Here is a 17467-nt window from a genome sequence, read left to right as displayed (position 1 = left end):
AGTTACACTTTGTACATCATTCTGGTTGGAGGAGGAAGGCTCTGCGTCCTGCCATCGTGGGACAAACTTACATCGATAACTCGGGTCCCTGAATCATAGAGATCCAGTTGCCAAAGATGTTGAGGAGAGGTAGTCCTCTCGGTTTCAGTGAGAATTTCTGAAAATCCACCCAGCTTTGCGGAGAGGCACACAGGTGGGTTAAAGGGACTGATGGTCGGCGTCACCTGGGTCTGAAATGTTTCATTGTGCAAAAAAGGGCTGTTGGGCATTGGAACAGGTTGCCCAGGGCGGTGGTGGAGTCACCATCCCTGGAGGGGTTTAAAAGGCATTTAGACGAGGTTCTCAGAGACGTGGTTTAGTGCTAGAGTGAGGGTCTCTTCCAACTGAAACGATTCTATGATTCTATCACTGGGAAACGTAAAGCATCTCCACAGCCTGTAATTTGCATACAGAGCAGAATTCATGATCTCTGGAAAAAAACAAGGCTGGGCTTGCCCAGGATGGACTGCTGGACTGAATTCCAGGTGGCTGCCAGGCACCATCAACAAAATCATCCCTGATACTTTGGGCAAATCAGTTTGGTTGTCAGCTATTGCCTTAGTCCCAGGAACCGGTGGTCTTCTGTACTGAACAGGGGACACAAAACCACTGGATCTAGAACTTCTTAGGTTGAGGGCGCAGAGGAGCCGCAGCCAGAGCTGCCATGGTTGTGTGGGTGCCACCGTTGTCTGGGACCACTGTGTGAGGGTCATCTCCTGGGTGTGGGAAGGGAGGAGGAGATGGCAGGACAGGCTCTGCCTGGCATGAAAGCCTGGTTAAGCTATGAGTTTGGAGAAGAGTGAGGAAATTGGGGTTCCTGACATCTTCCAAGACTCATAACTGTTCGGTGTGTCGTGAACAGAATCAGCGTCATTCAGGAATTTCGTGCTCTTCTCCCGTGTTCTCTGGGGTGGGAGCCTGGTGTGGAACTCCCCAAGGGTTGGATGAGTTGTTGGAGCACTTGGGACATACCAGGCGCTGATGTAGGTGTAGGAGCTGGGTAAGTGTCCTGCATCCCACGAGCTCAGATGTGTGCATAGGTGTGAACTGTGGGGTGGGAAGGGTCATTAATGTTTGTGTTGGACCCTGTGCCTTCAGCCTCACCTGGCAGGTGGTTGCAGCTTGGGCTTGATTTTTAGCATGCTTGATAGCAGTGGTTTGTGCCCCCAGTCTGTTTGGGAGAAGAACACAGCTGGAACACATTTCTCATCAGCAAATAAGTAAATACTGCAGTTCAGAATTTAATGCTTATTAGGAGAGTTACATCTTAGTGTTATTTCTCCCTGCTTTTTCTCTTCAGCACTTCATTGTGAACATCTGGATTAACCTTGGGCAAATCTACTGAGCGTGTTGCCTCGATTTCCCCACATGTCAAAGTAGGATAATACTTAGCTACCTCGTCAGGGCATTTGTTACACTTAATTAATGTTGTAATGTGTCTTTGGGTCCTCTGATAAAATGTGCCGTGCAAATGCTAAGTTGTTTTTACTGATTGGATTGTTAATTAGATGTGCACATATAAATGATTTATTGGCATTAGAGAACTAAGACTTAATAATTTAAAATATTAACGTCAAGGTGGTTGAGTCAATTTTAAGCCTGTATCACTCAGCTATTTAGAGGCTGAAACTAATGGCACTGGCAGAGGAAGAAACATGGGAGCTTGACCAGCTAATGGCTTATTTTATGGTATTTCTACATGGGGATTGATTTAATACCAGGATCTGAACTCCAGCACCTGGCCCAGGGAAGCCACTGGCAGCATCAGCAATGCACTGAGCTTCATGGAGAGCACAGGAGATGTGTCGCCTTGCACTGATCCCTCTTGGCCCAACTTAGAAACTATTTGTCAGCCTTCGGAGGAGCGTGCTCCACTTCAGCACGGCAACTGCTATGTGATATTAGCTCTTGTGTGTCAGGAGAAAGCACGAAAGGAAGGATTCCTGGGGTACATGTGTGTCTGCCAGGCTGTTGACGTGGATCACCTTCTCCTGTTGAAAGCTCCTGGCCCAACAGTGGTTGTTCCCCATGAAATAACACAGTGTTTCAGTCTCTAACCACAAGGCTTCCGCCTCCGTATATTCTTCTGTTTTCTCTCCAGGTAGATGTTTCCGAGGTGGTGGGGGACTGAACTGTAGCTGACAGCCCAGGCAGGTACCGCAGGAACGGATCTGTCATCCCAGTGCACTAATGAGTTCAGGGACCTTGAAGCACAGAGAGCTGAGAAGGTGGCCTGTGGGAGGAAAATACAGTAGGTGGTCGATTGACTGGATATGGGGACCAGAGAGGAATGTTAACCACCATCCATTGCCTTTCTGAACCCAAGGAAGTTGTGCGTGTTGGTGCTAGGATGTTAAAAGACAAAAGGGTTGGAAAGAAAGGGGAACTCTTCTATAAGCAGGATTTTCAAAGGTGGATTTGCAAGGAGAGGGAGAGTGAAGATGAGATGATGTTCATGGTGCCGTAGAAGAGTTGAAACTCCAGAACGGAGTGCTAAAAGTAGGGGTTTGATGAAAGGTGCTGTGCAAGGGACAATGATCTCACAAATACAAAAGCCCTGAAGGGTGTGGGACAGATGGTCTGAGAAAGATGAAAGTGTTGCACAAACTAGGAAATTGCTGATTCAAGTGTGAAGAAGATCTGAAAGAGGGAACTGAGCAACCGAGGACTGTTGGATGTAGTTCAGCTGGAAGAGAAAGCACTGAATTGGCAAAAAGGAGGAGGAAGAAGAAGAATAAAGAAGGTGAGAGGGATGGTAGAAACACAGTGTGAGTGTGAAAGAAAGAGGCATAAGAGAACCAACTAAACGTGAAGTAGGGCTTAAACAAATTGGAGTTTGCTCTTCACAGTAGGGCAAGGAGAGTGTTTAAATCAAGAGGATCTGGTAGGAGCAGGAAAGGATGTCTTGTAGCATCTCAGGAGCTTCCCACCAGCATCTGTTCCTTCCCAGTGCAGCAGGTGGGAGTGGTGGTCCGTGCTGTGCTTCAGGACTAGGCTGGGCAGCACTCATAGGCTGAGCTTATAGGGTAGACTGGTCTGTCTAATTGGGGGTAGCTTGATCTGAAAAGACGTTTCACGTTCTACTGATTTCTGTTTACATCCTCCAATCCCTGATGGTTTGCAATTGGTCTGCACAAAATCAAAATCTGAAACTCCCAGATTTAGGTTGCGTTTCTTGAATACTCTCATGCAGGTCGGTGGCTGTTTCTTCAGATGACTCATTTTGTTTCTGATGAGGGTTTGAAAGAGAGGCATACGCAACAGCGATAGCGATAATAATGATAGCACCCCGGGGCTTGGTTTTGCCACATAGAGCACTGATGAGCAGGGCAATGTGACCTTGGCTGGGGAGAGATTAAATTCATCACCTCCAGCATGATGTAATGACTGAGTGCAACAAACAGCAGAAGAGAAAGGAGGAAAATGTATCAGCAGTAGGTCTTGGACTGTGCAGTTGTCAAGCGATGTACAGCATTGCATTACATAGAATTACCAAATGAATATTTGGAGGCTTGAAGTATTAAGAGAATAGATGCTAAAAGCTGTTTTTACTAAACTAATGCCTACCCATTTCCCTTGGTTTTGCAATATTGATGCTAATGTGTTGCATGTTTATGTATACTTTTTTGTAGGCTTCTTGCAAGCTGTATTTATATACTGCTGCCGCTTTGTTCAGGGCCTTGAGCATGTTGTTTATGGGGAGTGTCTGAAATCCCAGGATATACAACCACAGGAACAAGTAGCTTTAGAGACCTCATCACGGATAGATGGGCAGTGAAGCTCAGTATTCCCACAAATAGAGGAGGAGAAGACTTGCCCTTTGGGCGAGAAGGGTTAATGCCAACATAATTTTGTTTTAATGTATGTCTCCTTACCTTGCCTGATGGGGAGTGTGCAACAGCTGTTAGAGCCATGTACTCCACTTTGCAGTAGCTACAGGATAATAAGCTTTTGACAAGTTATTCTCGTCTTGAATTCTAAATAAACTAGGTGCTCATCAAAACCAGTTTTGTTCCAGAACAACTAAATTACAGAGGCGGTCACATAGATCAGCAGTTCCTGGGATGGACTTTGTTGGCTCTTCTGCCTTTGCAGAGCTTTCTTTGCTCTCTTCCCATCAGTCTCGTTGGACTCCATTTCCATCTTGAATTCAGAAAACAGCTTAGAAATGAGCAAATTGGTGCCAGTGTGCAAGCACCGTACATGTGCGTACTTCTATTTTCTTCTAGCCTGGTTTTCAGTTGCCTTGTTGATCTTGTTTTCTTGAGAGCTACACCCTGAAAAGGAAGGTCATGCTAAGAAAAAGTGATTTCTCACTTGGCTGAGAGATAGCTTACTACTTATTAGAGTGTGTCATTGGAGCAAGCCTTGGGCTGCTTTCTTCTGAACGCTCCTGTGCTGCAAATACAGAGACCTGAGTATATGTGAGAGCAAATAAGCTTCCAGTTATACAGCATCTTCTTGTGCTGATTTTGGTCTGAATAGCAGTAGAAAAATGCATTAAGTGTAAAATCCAAAAAATGAGAAGACTGCTTCTTCAGGGAGCAGGAAAGAGGGATATATTTCCATATCGAGAGCCACAGTTAGAAAATACCAGGTGTGGGAGTGTCAAAAAAAGAACTTGGTAAAAGTATCCCTGGCACAGAGGTTAAAGTCTGGAATTGGAGAAAAACAAGAGGAGGGATTCAAGGAGATGTTGAATTTCTACCTGTGCACGTTTCCTAGCAAGATGCACTTCATCTTGTGCAGATGCTGCAAACTGTGCGGATGTAGGATGATGAAAACACTAATTTGCTTGAAAGCTTTTTTTCCCTTTATAGCGTGTCCCATGAATTCCTACGTGAGAAGAAACTGTACGTGTGTGCGTATGATTGTGGGCAAGTCTTTCTATAGAAAGCAAGCCAAAGGAGTGCCATCATCTGTAAACCTGTTGGTTAATGCTTCAGAAAAATATCTTTATTTTGCTGTGTGGATGTAATTGTGTAGCATTTATAAACTTAAAAACCCTAAAGATATTGTGTATTTGCAGCTGGAGCTAGAAAGAAGCACAGACAAGCCCTTTTTCAGATGTATTGAGTTATTGCTGCTTTTCTTTTTTTGGCCCAGATAAGCCTAAGGAGGCTTTATCTCTGTGTGTACAAAGGAATTACCTTCAGAATGAGATAAAAATACAGTTTCTAAGGATTAAAAGACACAGTTTAGACATGTGTGTTTTGTTCCAGGTTTAAAACCTAGAGAGTTGGGTGTTGCTGCTCCTAAAATGTCTTGATACGACATCTTTGGTGTATAAGACCTTGTTCTTTAAAGAAGTGCTGGCTTTAAAGGAGTAATTAATTTCTGCTTGGGCCTGATGTTCACTGTACAGATAATATTCCCTTAAAATTGTTCAGAAAGGATTAATGATAGGTGAGTGTGATGGCATATAAAGGGAGTTCTGGCACACAGGGTTGTGCGCCACTTGAACCATCCCACCGTGTCCCCTTCATTGATAACGATTGTATCGCAACAACCGGGGAAAAAAATAAAAAGGAAATAAAATTCCACGTGCAGCACATTATCCTGCTGGGAGGAGATCTGATGTAGCAGTTTAGCTTTTAAAAACCTCTTGGTTTTTGTACGCTGGAGGTTTGCCTTGTTTCCTAGGTTAGAATTTGTAATTTCCTTTCGAAAACAAAAACTGACTTGAGTCATACAATAAGAAAATAACTGGGCCTCAGGGGATTTAGAGTGAAAAAGCCATTAGAATCTGCTAATTACAAGACGAAGAGCAGTCAAGCGGTGGTGGTCTGTTGGGGAGCCGCTTTCACACATTCTGATGTATGAAAAGGCTTCGCGCGTGATGCCAATGGCAAAAGTTTCGGTGAAATATGTCTTGCAGGTGCTCTGCGGCTCCGTCCTAAAAGCCAGCACTTGAGTAATAGTTGCCATCCTCAGTAAGGACCGAGTAGCTTTACTTCAAGAAAGGGCTTTCTGCACAAACAGCACTAGATTTAGTTCAACGATATACTGTTACTCTGCCTATAAATAACGTGAGACAATGGCTATTTGAGTGCAAGCTTTCTCACCCGGTATATTTTCCCATTGTTTCAACAGCTTTGCTTAATTAGGCGCCAGTTTCTTTGAGTAAGTGTTTGGTGTTCGCTGGCAGCAAGTCTGTCTGCTTGAAAGAGAATTGCTGACGAACCAGCCCTTCGTTAGCAAAAACGTCTGCTGGGGTGGGAAGGTGAGAAGTTGTTAATTTAAAATAAGGTCTTTAAGAATCCTAGCTGCGAATCCATAGAACAAACCCAGCTGAAAAATCCAAAAAAAATTCACACTTACCTCAATGACAACTGTGCTTGAAGTTTGAGGCAAATGTGCTTTATTTGTGCAGAAAAGGGGGGGGTGGTAACAGAGGCACAAACTTTATGGCCTGTAATTATTTATAATGTCATGAAAGTCCCAAATAGGATTTCCAGTCCATCGCATAAACGTGCACATACAATTTGAAGAGACACGTGTTGCATCTTAATAATCCTCCTAAGGAACAACTTTGTCAGCCTCTTGTGTTCTCGCTGGTACCTGTAGAAGGTAGAGGAGAGTCAAAAAGTAAGAAATAAATCCAATTTGTACCATTTTCTCCTTCCTCAGCATGGACCTTGAGGGAAACAAAGTCAGCGATGATTTTTAAGGTTAGTTTTGTCGGGGTAACAGCATGGAGGAGGCTGGTGCATCTTTTACGTGTTGGCTCGTGTGGCCAGAGCTGTGGTGTTAACTCCTCACTGCAGTTCCCAGCCTCCAAGTACTCCGACTCTGTTCCTGGTCAGACTAGCTTTTGCAAAACTAGCACGTTTACAAACTGTAGAAGAGTAAGTGTTCGCACGTAAATGTTCCGATTCACAGTTGCACTCCCGGCGGGGGGACCGAGATGTTCCAAAGTCAGAGTCCAGGCTCCTCCTCTTGTGTGGACCATCCTCCAGCTTTTCCTTCACTGCGAGCTTCTGAATTTCACTTTAAGGATTGATCTCTGTGGGATAACGGAGAAGGAGGAATGGTCTCACAAGGGATTATATTAAAGGAAAGAAGAAGATGGAAGTGATTTGTGCTCATCTATTTTGAGCTCCTTTGGGACAGGCTCTCTATTTTGCGTCAGGAAAGGAAGACGATAAAATACTCGGCTGTGATTTTGCACGAGCCCGCTGGCGAGAGGGACGCTTAACTCCTGGAGTGCTGCAGTGTCCACAGTGCCTCTTTATTAGTGACGAGGGGTGACAGAGGAGCCTTTGCAGTTCCTGGGAGGATGGATTTACAGCTTGGCTAGAGGCTCTGTCTGGAGCTTCTCCTTGCTCTGTAGAGTCTGCTTGAATAGCAGCGTGTGTCTCTCCAAGGAGATGCGTGTGTGGTTTTAGCAGCTGCCTGTCTGGGGTGACATTCATTTAGTTCCCCACCACCACTCTTTTCTTGCAAAAAGATGTAAAGAAAGACTGGAAGAGCTACAACCTCAGCTGTCTTTTACTCCCTGTTGTCGTGAAGCAGCTCAGACAATTTTCAGTTGTTCAGCCGAGTTTTCTCAAGCTCTGCAAAACGTCCAGAGCATTTCTGATTCTCTTAGTGCAGACTGTTCTTGCATGAATACCAGCAGTCAGCCAGACTTTCCTTCTCCTCCCTTCCTTCCCTGTACAAATTGCTTCCCCAGGGCCATCCAAATACAGGGCTCATCTAGGCAGGAAGGAAATCAGTGTGCTTCAAAACCCAGCTGTCACCGGGTGAATAATTCCTTTGAATGATGAATGTAGCAGGTAGCTCATCTACTCAGGAAGGTCCTAAATTTGATTTTGTGTTTTCTTCGCCATCAAGAATGTGCTGCAGAAATTTCTTCTTTTGGTGCAATCAATGAAAGTCCTTTCAAATCCGAAGGGCAAATGCTCTCCCTGGGGACGGAACAGTCACGTTCATCCAGCGCCACGTCCAGGAGATGGGGATGTTCGAGGTTCAGGACAGAGGTGCTTCTCTCCGGTCTGTCTTTGCTCTCAGGACCGATTTACAACTTCGTTTTGCATAATGCCTACTTCTCTGTGGATACGCATCCAGTCTGCAGGCAATAACAAAGATTTGTGGTGGAGTCAAGTCCTTCCCAATGTCAAGGAACTGTCCTTCAGACTTCCCATAATATTGTCTCTGCCATCGAGGAAGAAGTTGGCATGTGTGGAATGCTGTTGGTAAGTCTTAGCAGAGGCCTGCAGCTCTGGCGCATCTTAGAGCTGTTCTGGACCTGCACAATCTTGACTGAGACCTGAGGTGCACCTACATTTGTCAATTAATCTTTCTAAATTTGTATGTAACGCCAAGAAATAAGAAGATGCATACTTTGATATCCCCAGAGCCTTGCTCTTTTCCGTTGACTTAGCAGGACCAAAACTCTTGAGCTGTTTCCTGTGAATTTAAGCTGTTTCTGGCTTGTTGAGATGCCACGTTATCTCATCGTAGGGGACACCACATCTCCACCGATGGCTCCTTGTCTGCTGTGATGTGCGGAGGAGAGGTTGCCTCATTTCATCCGGTTACACAGTCGGCGACTCTCCACCGAGGTGCAGTAATACTTGAGATTAGCAGCCGTGTGGAACAAAATGCTGTCGCTTGCCAGGCAGTAAACCCTTCTCTCTTGATTTTTGTTCTTTGTTCATTTTTTTTTTTTCTTCAGTCGTGTTTTATCAAAGGCGGCAGGCCCTCCTGTCGAGAAGGACTATAGGTGCTGACCACCTATAGAAGGTGGTGCTTACATAGTCATTTCAATAACTAATTTCTTTATAGCAGGACTATTCAATTGGGCTGGATCTCCAATATCCCCTTTGCCTCTGCTATGGGAGTTTCTGGCTCCCGCAGACAATGAACTGGGGGGAGGATGAAGAAGGTCAGCCTTTCAACCTTCACCTGCATAGAAACATCAAGTGATGATGGTAAAGTAGAACACGTGACCACGATGAGTAGTGATACCCTGGTTTTCATGCCTGAGATATATAGATGCTCATGGTGGTGCTGTAGGGGAAACAGATATTGCGCCGGTTTAGTGGCCATGGTGGTGGCCTTTTGAGGACGTGGTGAGTCCCTCCACACATGTCCTGGCAAAAGGGTTGGTTCAACACACACACGGCTGTGACCAGTTACAAACCTACAGATTGAAGCAACTTCGCGACTTGCTTGGCTGTTTAACATGTTGAATACATTGGCTGTTTTATAGGCAACACGAAAGGAAGAGAATCGTTTCTTTAGAGGATTAAAAACAAGTTACTTAGCTGTGTTCCCAGGGAAGCAGTGCCAGAGAGCCTTAACAAGCAAGTCACTGTTTATTCGATGACAGATTTGGTGCTAATTTTGCTGCTGTCTGCTCCTGTTTGCATCTTGTGGTTGTGGATGAAAGCAGTGGAGCGGTGATTAGCTCAGACCCTGCTAAAAAAAAAAAAAAAAAAAATTAAAAAACCAACAGTGACTTCTGATGAACAAGGGAGTGAGAGTATATTACCCTCTGGCGTTTTTATTTTATTTAGCAGGTAAAACTGTTCATCGAAGCAGAGTTCATTTACAGTGGTACCCCAGTAGACTGAGGCAGCAGGATGAATTACCAGGCGCTCACAGTACAAACAGGAATCGTTCAAACCCTGTACTCAGGGGTTCAAGCCTCTGGCGTTGCACACCAGATAGCTGCTGCTGTCTCTCCCTCGCCTCCAAAATCCTATCGGGCATCCCAGCCTGTTTTAGTCTCTAGATCACATTTATATCTGCATTCCTCCTGCCATGGGTTTTGATTCTAATGCTGTTAACCAGAAGCTGGGCAGTTCACAGGATTAGATTCTTTTAGCCACCAAATTAATGGAAATTGGACTATATGCTTCTTTTGAGGATATGCTTTCTTTTCAGGAGCTTTGACTTTGGAGGATCATTGGTGAGATAATATCGGGAGTCTTAACTAATCCCCTAATGGATGTACCAGGGTGAACAAATCTACCTATAACAATTAGCCCAGTGGTCCACCATAAGGCTACTATTACCTGATAAGTGGGGCTTTGCATGGAAAAGGATTTTTTTGTTCTCCCTTTGCGCAATCATCAGCTTCAAAGCAAAGTCCCAAAGCTCATGGCAAGGTGACATGCAACTGTGTCAGGGCTGGGTCGAGCTGGCTCTCCGCTCCCTTGAGAGCAGGGCGTATGCTAGTCACTGAGTTTATTAAAAATGCATGTGCTAGGCAATGGGATAATTACGGCAAGTTTGTCTGGGGATGGACAGCAGCAGCAAGAGAAATTGAAGAATGTGTCTGGGAAAAGATATCAGCTGTCTTTAGAGAAAACAGTTTGTGACGGGCGGTTTGGCTACAATTACTGGCGCAAGGACGGCTTCGGGACGCGGGTCTGGGAGCAGTGGTTCAACCCCGGCACCTCCAGGGCTGTTGCCAGCGCCCCAGCACTTAGGTGCCTTAGTTTTACTGGCATCATATCATTCCTTTGGGTTTTCCTCTGAATGATCTTGGGTTTGGGGGTGCCTCTGCACTCCCTGCTCGCGGTTGGAAGGGCAGAGCCTGTCTCCTGTCTGCGGCTGGCACCCAGTTCTTGCCCGAGGGTTGCCCAGCCGATGCAGCAGACCATTAATTTTCAGGCAAGCAGGATATCTCCAAAGGCAACTCCATCAATTGGCAGGAGGTAAATAGATGCCGCCTTTCTGAATAAAACAGGGCTGGAGCCCTCCCTGTTTATCTTCTCTTCCACCCTGGGTATATCTGCTATTGCTCTCTCATCTCTTCTCTTTGTTTCACTTGTCTGAAACGTCTTGGCTGTGGGAGAGGTTGTGCGGCCTCGGAACCGGAGAGGTTTTGTCATGGTGATTAGTTAGTTTAGTTAGGGCACTGGAGACCTTTGTCCGGATGCTGCCAAAAGATGAAAATGATGATTATTATTTGCCCACTTCACAGGGAGGCTGTGAGGATTAATTCATGTTTGTAAATTGCTTTGGAGATTTAAAGCTCTGTACAAGCACTAAGGATTATTGCTTTCTAATTCTTCAAGGTAATACAACTTTATAAAAAGACTTTTAGCCTTGAAAGCATCTTGAAAATGGGAAGTTAAGTTCCTTTGAAATAAGATATACTTTTCATGTTTAAGATAAAAACAACTGCTTTTATTCTCTGCTGCTTCTTCCAAAAAAATTTTTTTTAAAGTAGTGGCAGATTGTGATAGTACCTCTTCTTTTTTTCCAGGAGTCCAATGTGCTGATTGCTGCTAACAGTCAGGGTACAATTAAGGTAAGTTATTTCATGCATCTCCTCTTTAAACACTCGAATCTGTTGTTAGTAAAGAGCAAGGTCAGAGAAGCTGTACAGCCAGGAGAAACCATTAGAGGAGGTCATCCCAACTGTAGAAGTTTGTAATTTAAATGATGTATTCACCTCTGGCACACGGCGGAGCGAGCAGACAGCGCGCCGGCAATGAAACAGGAGTAAAAGCAAGGTGTGGAAAAGCTGCTGGCGGCCGTCCAGCTCCCGCTGGTCCCTTGTCACTCCTCGGGGTCCCGGTGGCACGGAGAGTCTGGCACAAGCGTTGTGCTGGTTTTTGTGGCAGCGGAGGCTGCACGTTATCTCGCTGGCGTTAACCGGAGCCTGTCCTCCACCTGCTGCTGCCCAGGTGGGGTGCAGCAGAGCCGAGAGCTGAGCTCCCGGTGCGCAGCCGGCTGGAGCAGTGTTTGAAACGAGCAGGGATGCTCCCTCGCTTTGCTGGGCTGTAGCAGACAGCAGCTGCCAGCACAGGGGTTTGTGAAAGCAGCAGCTGTCTCCATGCACCAAGAAACCAACGTTTTGCTGGGGTTTCAGCACTTGAATAAAAGTCTTCCAGGGCATCTGTTCAATACATGAAATGTCAAGTAATATAGAGGCACAGAATCATTTTGGTTGGAAGAGACCCTCAAGATCATAGAGTCGAACTGTTAACCCAACCCTGGCACTGCCCCATGTCCCTAAGAACCTCATCTCCACGTCTGTCCAACCCTCCAGGGATAGTGACTCCACCGCTGCCCTGGAGAACCTGTTCCAGTGCCTGACAACCTTTTCTGGCAAGAAGTGTTTCCTAACATCCAATCTAAACCTCCTCTGGCACAATTTGAGGCCATTTCCTCTTGTCCTGTCGCTTGTTACTTGGGAGAAGACACCAACACCCTCCATGCTCCATCCTCCTTTCAGATAGTTGTAGAGGGTGAGGATGTAACCCCTCAGCCTTCCGGAGTGTCTCTTCAATCCATTAAATGTCAAGTAATCTGGAGAAGACTCCTCTTCTTTACATGTCTATTAGACAGCCAAGCAAAACCAGTACCCAAACTGGTGCAAAGCTGGTGCTGATCCTCTAGAGAAGCCCAGGTCTGATGTCGTCCTAAACTACACACAGCAGTGTTGACCTCCATCGTGCTTTTGAGGCTTGATGGTTAATGCCGCAAGCTTGTAGACCGGAGCCCTGGCAGCTTTCTGCAGCTGCTTATAAAGGGTTTTACTTGCTGTTTACAAAGTTATATGCTGGATTGTCATTCTCATGACACTGAGGTCCTCATCTGGATGAGGACCATCCCTGTAACATCCCTGTTACAGTAGCAGCTCTATGGAGCCAGACCAGAGTTGCTGTTCTGAAAGGTCCTAGAAAAATCACAAAGCAGGAATGGGGGGAGACCCAAATGGTTTGTGTTAGAGCGTGTGTCACGATTCATTTTCTTCCTCTTTTTTAGGCCACTGGCAGCCTGGTTACTCTGGCTCTTGCCATGTGTGATGCTGTAGCCTCTCGTTTGTAGGCGATTTATTTAGCAGTCTTTGTAATTGGTTGCTCATTCATTTGGTCACTTCCTTCTTAGTAAAACAGGCAAAATGCACAGACGCTTTTGATATCTTGAAGTGAATCCAGCAGCAAGAGGAGAGGTTTTGCTCATGCACTTTGCTTGTTAATGAGAGAAGATAGAGAAACGTGCAAACAGCCGGGGCTGTCAGAACTCTGGTATTTCCACGTGCCTTTGGTAGGGGGAAGGTGGGACGGTCTGGGAAAGGACTGGGTTTGCACAAACCCACTCCAGTCTGGGGGTAAATGCTGTGCCAGACAGTACCCATGGGTTAAAGCTCTAGAGCTTTCCCTAGTAAAACCCAACCAGGTTAATACAGGCTGTAGCCTGACAGCCCTCACCGTCACTTTTCTTCTGCTGTTTCAAGACCTTGACTTCAGAGGCTGCCACACCATCTTAGCATCGACAAGGGAAATAAATGTTGGCACAGAGAGCTGAGAGGACAAAATCTCTGATTTCTAAGAGCTGGTTGATTGGGTTGAGTGGAAATGGGGCAACTGTGGATATTTTTGCTTCATGCTGTGATTTATCCTAGCACAAGCAGGCATCAAAATCAGGATCCTTGCCAAGGGCTTATCCCGTTTGTGTGATATTATTGAGTGCTGGTGAATAAAGGGTAAGGGATGGAGATGGAAGGGTCAGTCCTGTCCTAGTGGTCTGTTTGCTGATGTAGGAGATAATGAATGTAATAAATTCCTATTCTAAATGTCTCATCTTCCCTACTAATCAGGTACTGGAGCTGGTATGAAGGGTTTTCGTTCAAGGCATGAGGTACTTGATCCTGCTGATATGCTACAGTATTCATCTGGGATCCTCAGTGGGACAAGAAACCGAAACCACCTTGATGTTCCTCCCCAAAACCATCATGTTTGGGTTTTTTTCCATTTATGAACTTTCTGGGACATTTTGAGACACTGGAAACACCAGTGAACTGTCTGCCATCAACATTAACTCCACAGACTTTGCTGCTGCTGGTGGTGGTGGTATGGTTGTCTAATTTTTATGATAGGAAAACAAATTCTTTTAAATAAAAACAAAAAGGAATAATAAAATTTATTGAGCCACAAGCTGAAGCTGGAAGATTCTCTCTTGTTGCATATGGGAACAGATTTACTTGGGAAGGGAGCTTACAGTACCACACAGGGCTGTCCTCAGTTGCACATCTCCAGTTACTTTCATCTGGACTGTTCTTCATCCCTGTCAGAAAAAGAAAGTCTCTAAGCCTTACCTGGACATGCAAGCAATTCACTTTGAGAACCCATAGTGATATGGTTCTGTTGTCCTTTGATTTATTGTTATTTTTTTAGATGCATTAAATATTGAGAAATGTCACCCAGGTTGACACCTCTGGAGACTGAAGTCCTGTTGGTCATCAGGAAGAGAAGGGCAGCTTCCCTTTCCTCCTCTCACTACGCCCGAAGGGGCAGCTCCGAAGGGGAGGATGAAGTTGTTCTGTCTGTGTCACCCTGTCCCTCTCTGCTGCCACCAGCACCATCCTGAGATGAGGTGACCTGCAGTTGCCTGGGACCTGGACTTGACCTCACCAAGACGCTGTGGGATAACGATCTCCCTCCCGCTGACCTGGCTGTGTTTGACTATCTCAGCTTAGAGGAGGAAGCTTCTAGATCCAGTTACCAAAGCCCCGCACCACTTCATCGCCCGCGTGGTCTGGTTGCGTTTGCCCCTCTCCGCACACCGTGGAAGCCAAACGATTGGAATCTTGTCATAAGAGAGGGGATGGAGTTGGTTTGTAACTTGTTTCAGAGCCATGATATAAGTAGCCTTATTTTTAATGGTCATGCATACACTTAATTGTACATACGGAGGGGGAATAAACCATGATGTGAAGAGTCGTTGTTGCTTTGTTGGCAGGGAGGGGGAAGAAGGTGCAGACAGGTGCCACGAGTAGCAGTTGTGCTGAGCTGTCGGCATCACTGCCAGAACCCGTTCAGCTTGGAAATGGAATTGGTGGGCATAGCATCTCGTCCTGGCTGCGGCTGGCAAAGGTGCAATGTCTAGGGCGATACCTGTGGGAGGTGTTTTTGATTTGCAAACAGAATCTTTCCATGTGCATTCATTGCAGTACGCATCTCCCTTTGCTCTGTGTTCGCAAAGCAAAGCCCTGCTGCAGTTTTGGGCTGCCTATCAGGGAGTGGTAACTGATGGTGATGTATGAAAGGTGTCTCACATCTTCCAGGTGTTAAAAGCCTGATTCTGATCTTCCTGGAAGGGATGTGAGGTCTTTTGACATCCCTTAGTCACAGGACAGAAAAGAAAACCAAGGATGCTCCTGGAGGTACAAGCAAAGGAGCAGGGATGGAGCCTCACAGCAGCATTGGGGCAGATTGTGCCCTCTTTCAACGTAGGTGCCTGTTTCCAGTGGAGACACAGGGGATTTAGATGTTCCTTCAACCACCAGCTGTGACTCTCACCTTGAAGGGTGTGGGACACACTGGAATTGCTGTTGGCTTCTAAAGGGTCTTGTCCCCTGGGGAGAAAACATGGTGCTCAGCTCCAAGAGAGGTGTGGATGCTGGGTTCTGGTTTTCTTCCGTGGTTCCTGGCCTGCTGGTGGGGAGGAGAGAAGGAGAGAAAAGAGAGCGCGCTGGCCTGTGTCCTGCTCCAAGGTGCGATCTGCAGGTCTCCATCGTACGAGTCACTGCGGTGGAAGAAAACATCCCTCTGAGCACTCGGGTTTTTGCTTCGTTTTAAGAGAATTTGGTGCTGGGTGACTGTGCTGGGCTGTGCAGAGCATCCTTCCCAGCCAGCCACCTTCAAAGGCGTCCTCTTTTGGTTCCAGGCATGGGTTTCCCCTCAGTCTCTGGCCTGTTTATCAACACTTACTGATTTATTTTGCGAACTGCCGCTGTTGTACCCCGTCTCCGTGCCACACAGCCCCTGCTTGGCAGCTGACCTCATTCCTTCTCTCCCCGCACTTGAAGGGCCTCTGTGTTTTAAATTGAAATCGCTCTGACGAAGCTGAGATCTTAAAAACAGAAGAAAAAAAAAAAAACAGCTGTTTTGAATGCTGTAAGGTTACTCCTTAAATTAAACAGGGAAAACAGTTTAACATCGGCCGCCTTTATTTTTTCGTTTTTCATTCTGTTTCAATCAAGATAAAATGCAAATTTGGTGTCTGGCCCTAATTAGAAACACAGCGGCTCATAAACACAAGTTGATGGCATTTTTTGTCTTTGTCTCTTTGTCACAAGTGATACGTTCCTTATTTTAATCCGCTTAATTTTCTTTCCTTCAGGTAACTCTTTGCAGTTGACATATTAAGTCGCATATAATTATTTGCTGTAATCTTTTTTTGTGGGTTTTTCTTTTCAAAGCATTTGGTCAATTTTTTTTTTTTTTTTAATTAGTCACCTCCTCAATGAAGGTTTTCAGTGCTTTTTAGAGTTGGGGAGCGTTTGAGTTTTGGGAGAGACCTCCGGACGTGTCCGCTCCAACCCCCTGCCCAGAGCAGGGCTTGTCTTGAAGTGGGTTGAGGTTGCTCCAGGGCTTGGAGATGTTCACAACTCAACCAAGCAAGGATTGGAGATCCGTAAGTCCCTCTGGGAAACTTGTTCCAGCGCTTAACTGCTCTCCTTGCAAAAATTAATTGCAGGTGGTGGGCGCTTCGAGTCTTTATTCTCATTTTCTTCTTTTGAAAGAACAGGGTTACCAAGCCTTTGGCTGGAAGCTGCCCCAGAACCATTTTGCCTCCAGCGCTCGTGTCCCTGCGAGAGGTGTTGGGTGAGTCAGATTTTTCTTTGAGAAAGGGAATTTAAAACCCTGCCTGGCCAGCCAGCCTCTTTAATTAATTTTAAAGCATTTAATAGAAGAGTAGGAGGAACATGCCTCAGTGCTAAAAAGAAATTCAGTGCTGGAGGGAATCGAAAATTATGGTCAAGGGGAAATTTAAATTAATATCAATATGTCAGGGCTCTTCAGCAGCGAGTGCGGATGGCTGCTAATGCCGGCGTTCGACCCGAACGCTGGAGCCTTGTTTGTTTAGGGTAATTTTGTTTAACTATGGAAGGTCATAATGACAGCAGTGGATAATTGGAAAGGCAAATCTAACTGCTTCCTTGCTCAGAAGTCCTCTTTCCTTTCTCGCTGCTTTTCGGAGGTCAAAAATACCCAGCAAGGACCTGCAGCGGTCCAGGGGTGAAGTGGAGCCCTGAGGAAATCATCTTGTGTGTCGGCAGCACCCACGTGCGCAGGCAGCGGTGCTGACACCGGTGTCCGGCAGAGGTAATTGGGGAAATTACGGCCACTGCCTGCAAACACTCTTGAGGCCAACCTCACAAGATGCTCCTCACTTGCTGTCCAGGAGGAGTTTGCCTTCCTCTCAGTAGTGCTTGGTCATAGAATCACAGAACAGTTTGTGTTGAAGGGCCCTTCCCAGCTCCCCCAGTGCCCCCCCTGCCCTGAGCAGGGACATCTGCACCAGCTCAGGTTGCTCAGAGCCCCGTCCAGCCTGGCCTGGGATGTCTCCAGGGATGGTTCAGCCACCACCTCTCTGGCCAACCTGGGCCAGGCTCTCACCACCCTCAGTGTAAAAAGAAATCTTCCTTATAGTCTAAATCTCCCATCTTTTAGTT

The 17467-nt window shown here is 46.0% G+C and overlaps 1 protein-coding gene across 3 annotated transcripts in view; it reads left to right on the top strand.

The window, feature by feature from the left end:
- The window catches only part of COP1 (COP1 E3 ubiquitin ligase), a 125993-nt gene extending 111292 nt beyond the window's left edge, over positions 1–14701 (top strand). For 2 of the 3 annotated variants that reach the window (XM_065648919.1, XM_065648920.1), the window contains exons 19-20: positions 11264–11308; positions 13607–14701. In XM_065648919.1, the coding sequence (XP_065504991.1) occupies positions 11264–11308; positions 13607–13624 (63 nt within the window). In that variant the 3' untranslated portion in view covers positions 13625–14701. Of the gene's footprint in view, positions 1–11263; positions 11435–13606 lie in introns of those variants that run through there. The other variant, XM_065648918.1, reaches the window with a different exon arrangement.
- The last annotated feature ends 2766 nt before the right edge of the window (positions 14702–17467 follow it).

The sequence above is a fragment of the Caloenas nicobarica genome, chromosome 20 (assembly GCF_036013445.1).
Source record: "Caloenas nicobarica isolate bCalNic1 chromosome 20, bCalNic1.hap1, whole genome shotgun sequence".
Lineage (NCBI taxonomy): Eukaryota > Metazoa > Chordata > Aves > Columbiformes > Columbidae > Caloenas > Caloenas nicobarica.
The sequence above is the reverse complement of the archived record's forward strand: the minus strand, read 5'-3'. Positions and strand labels throughout refer to the sequence as shown.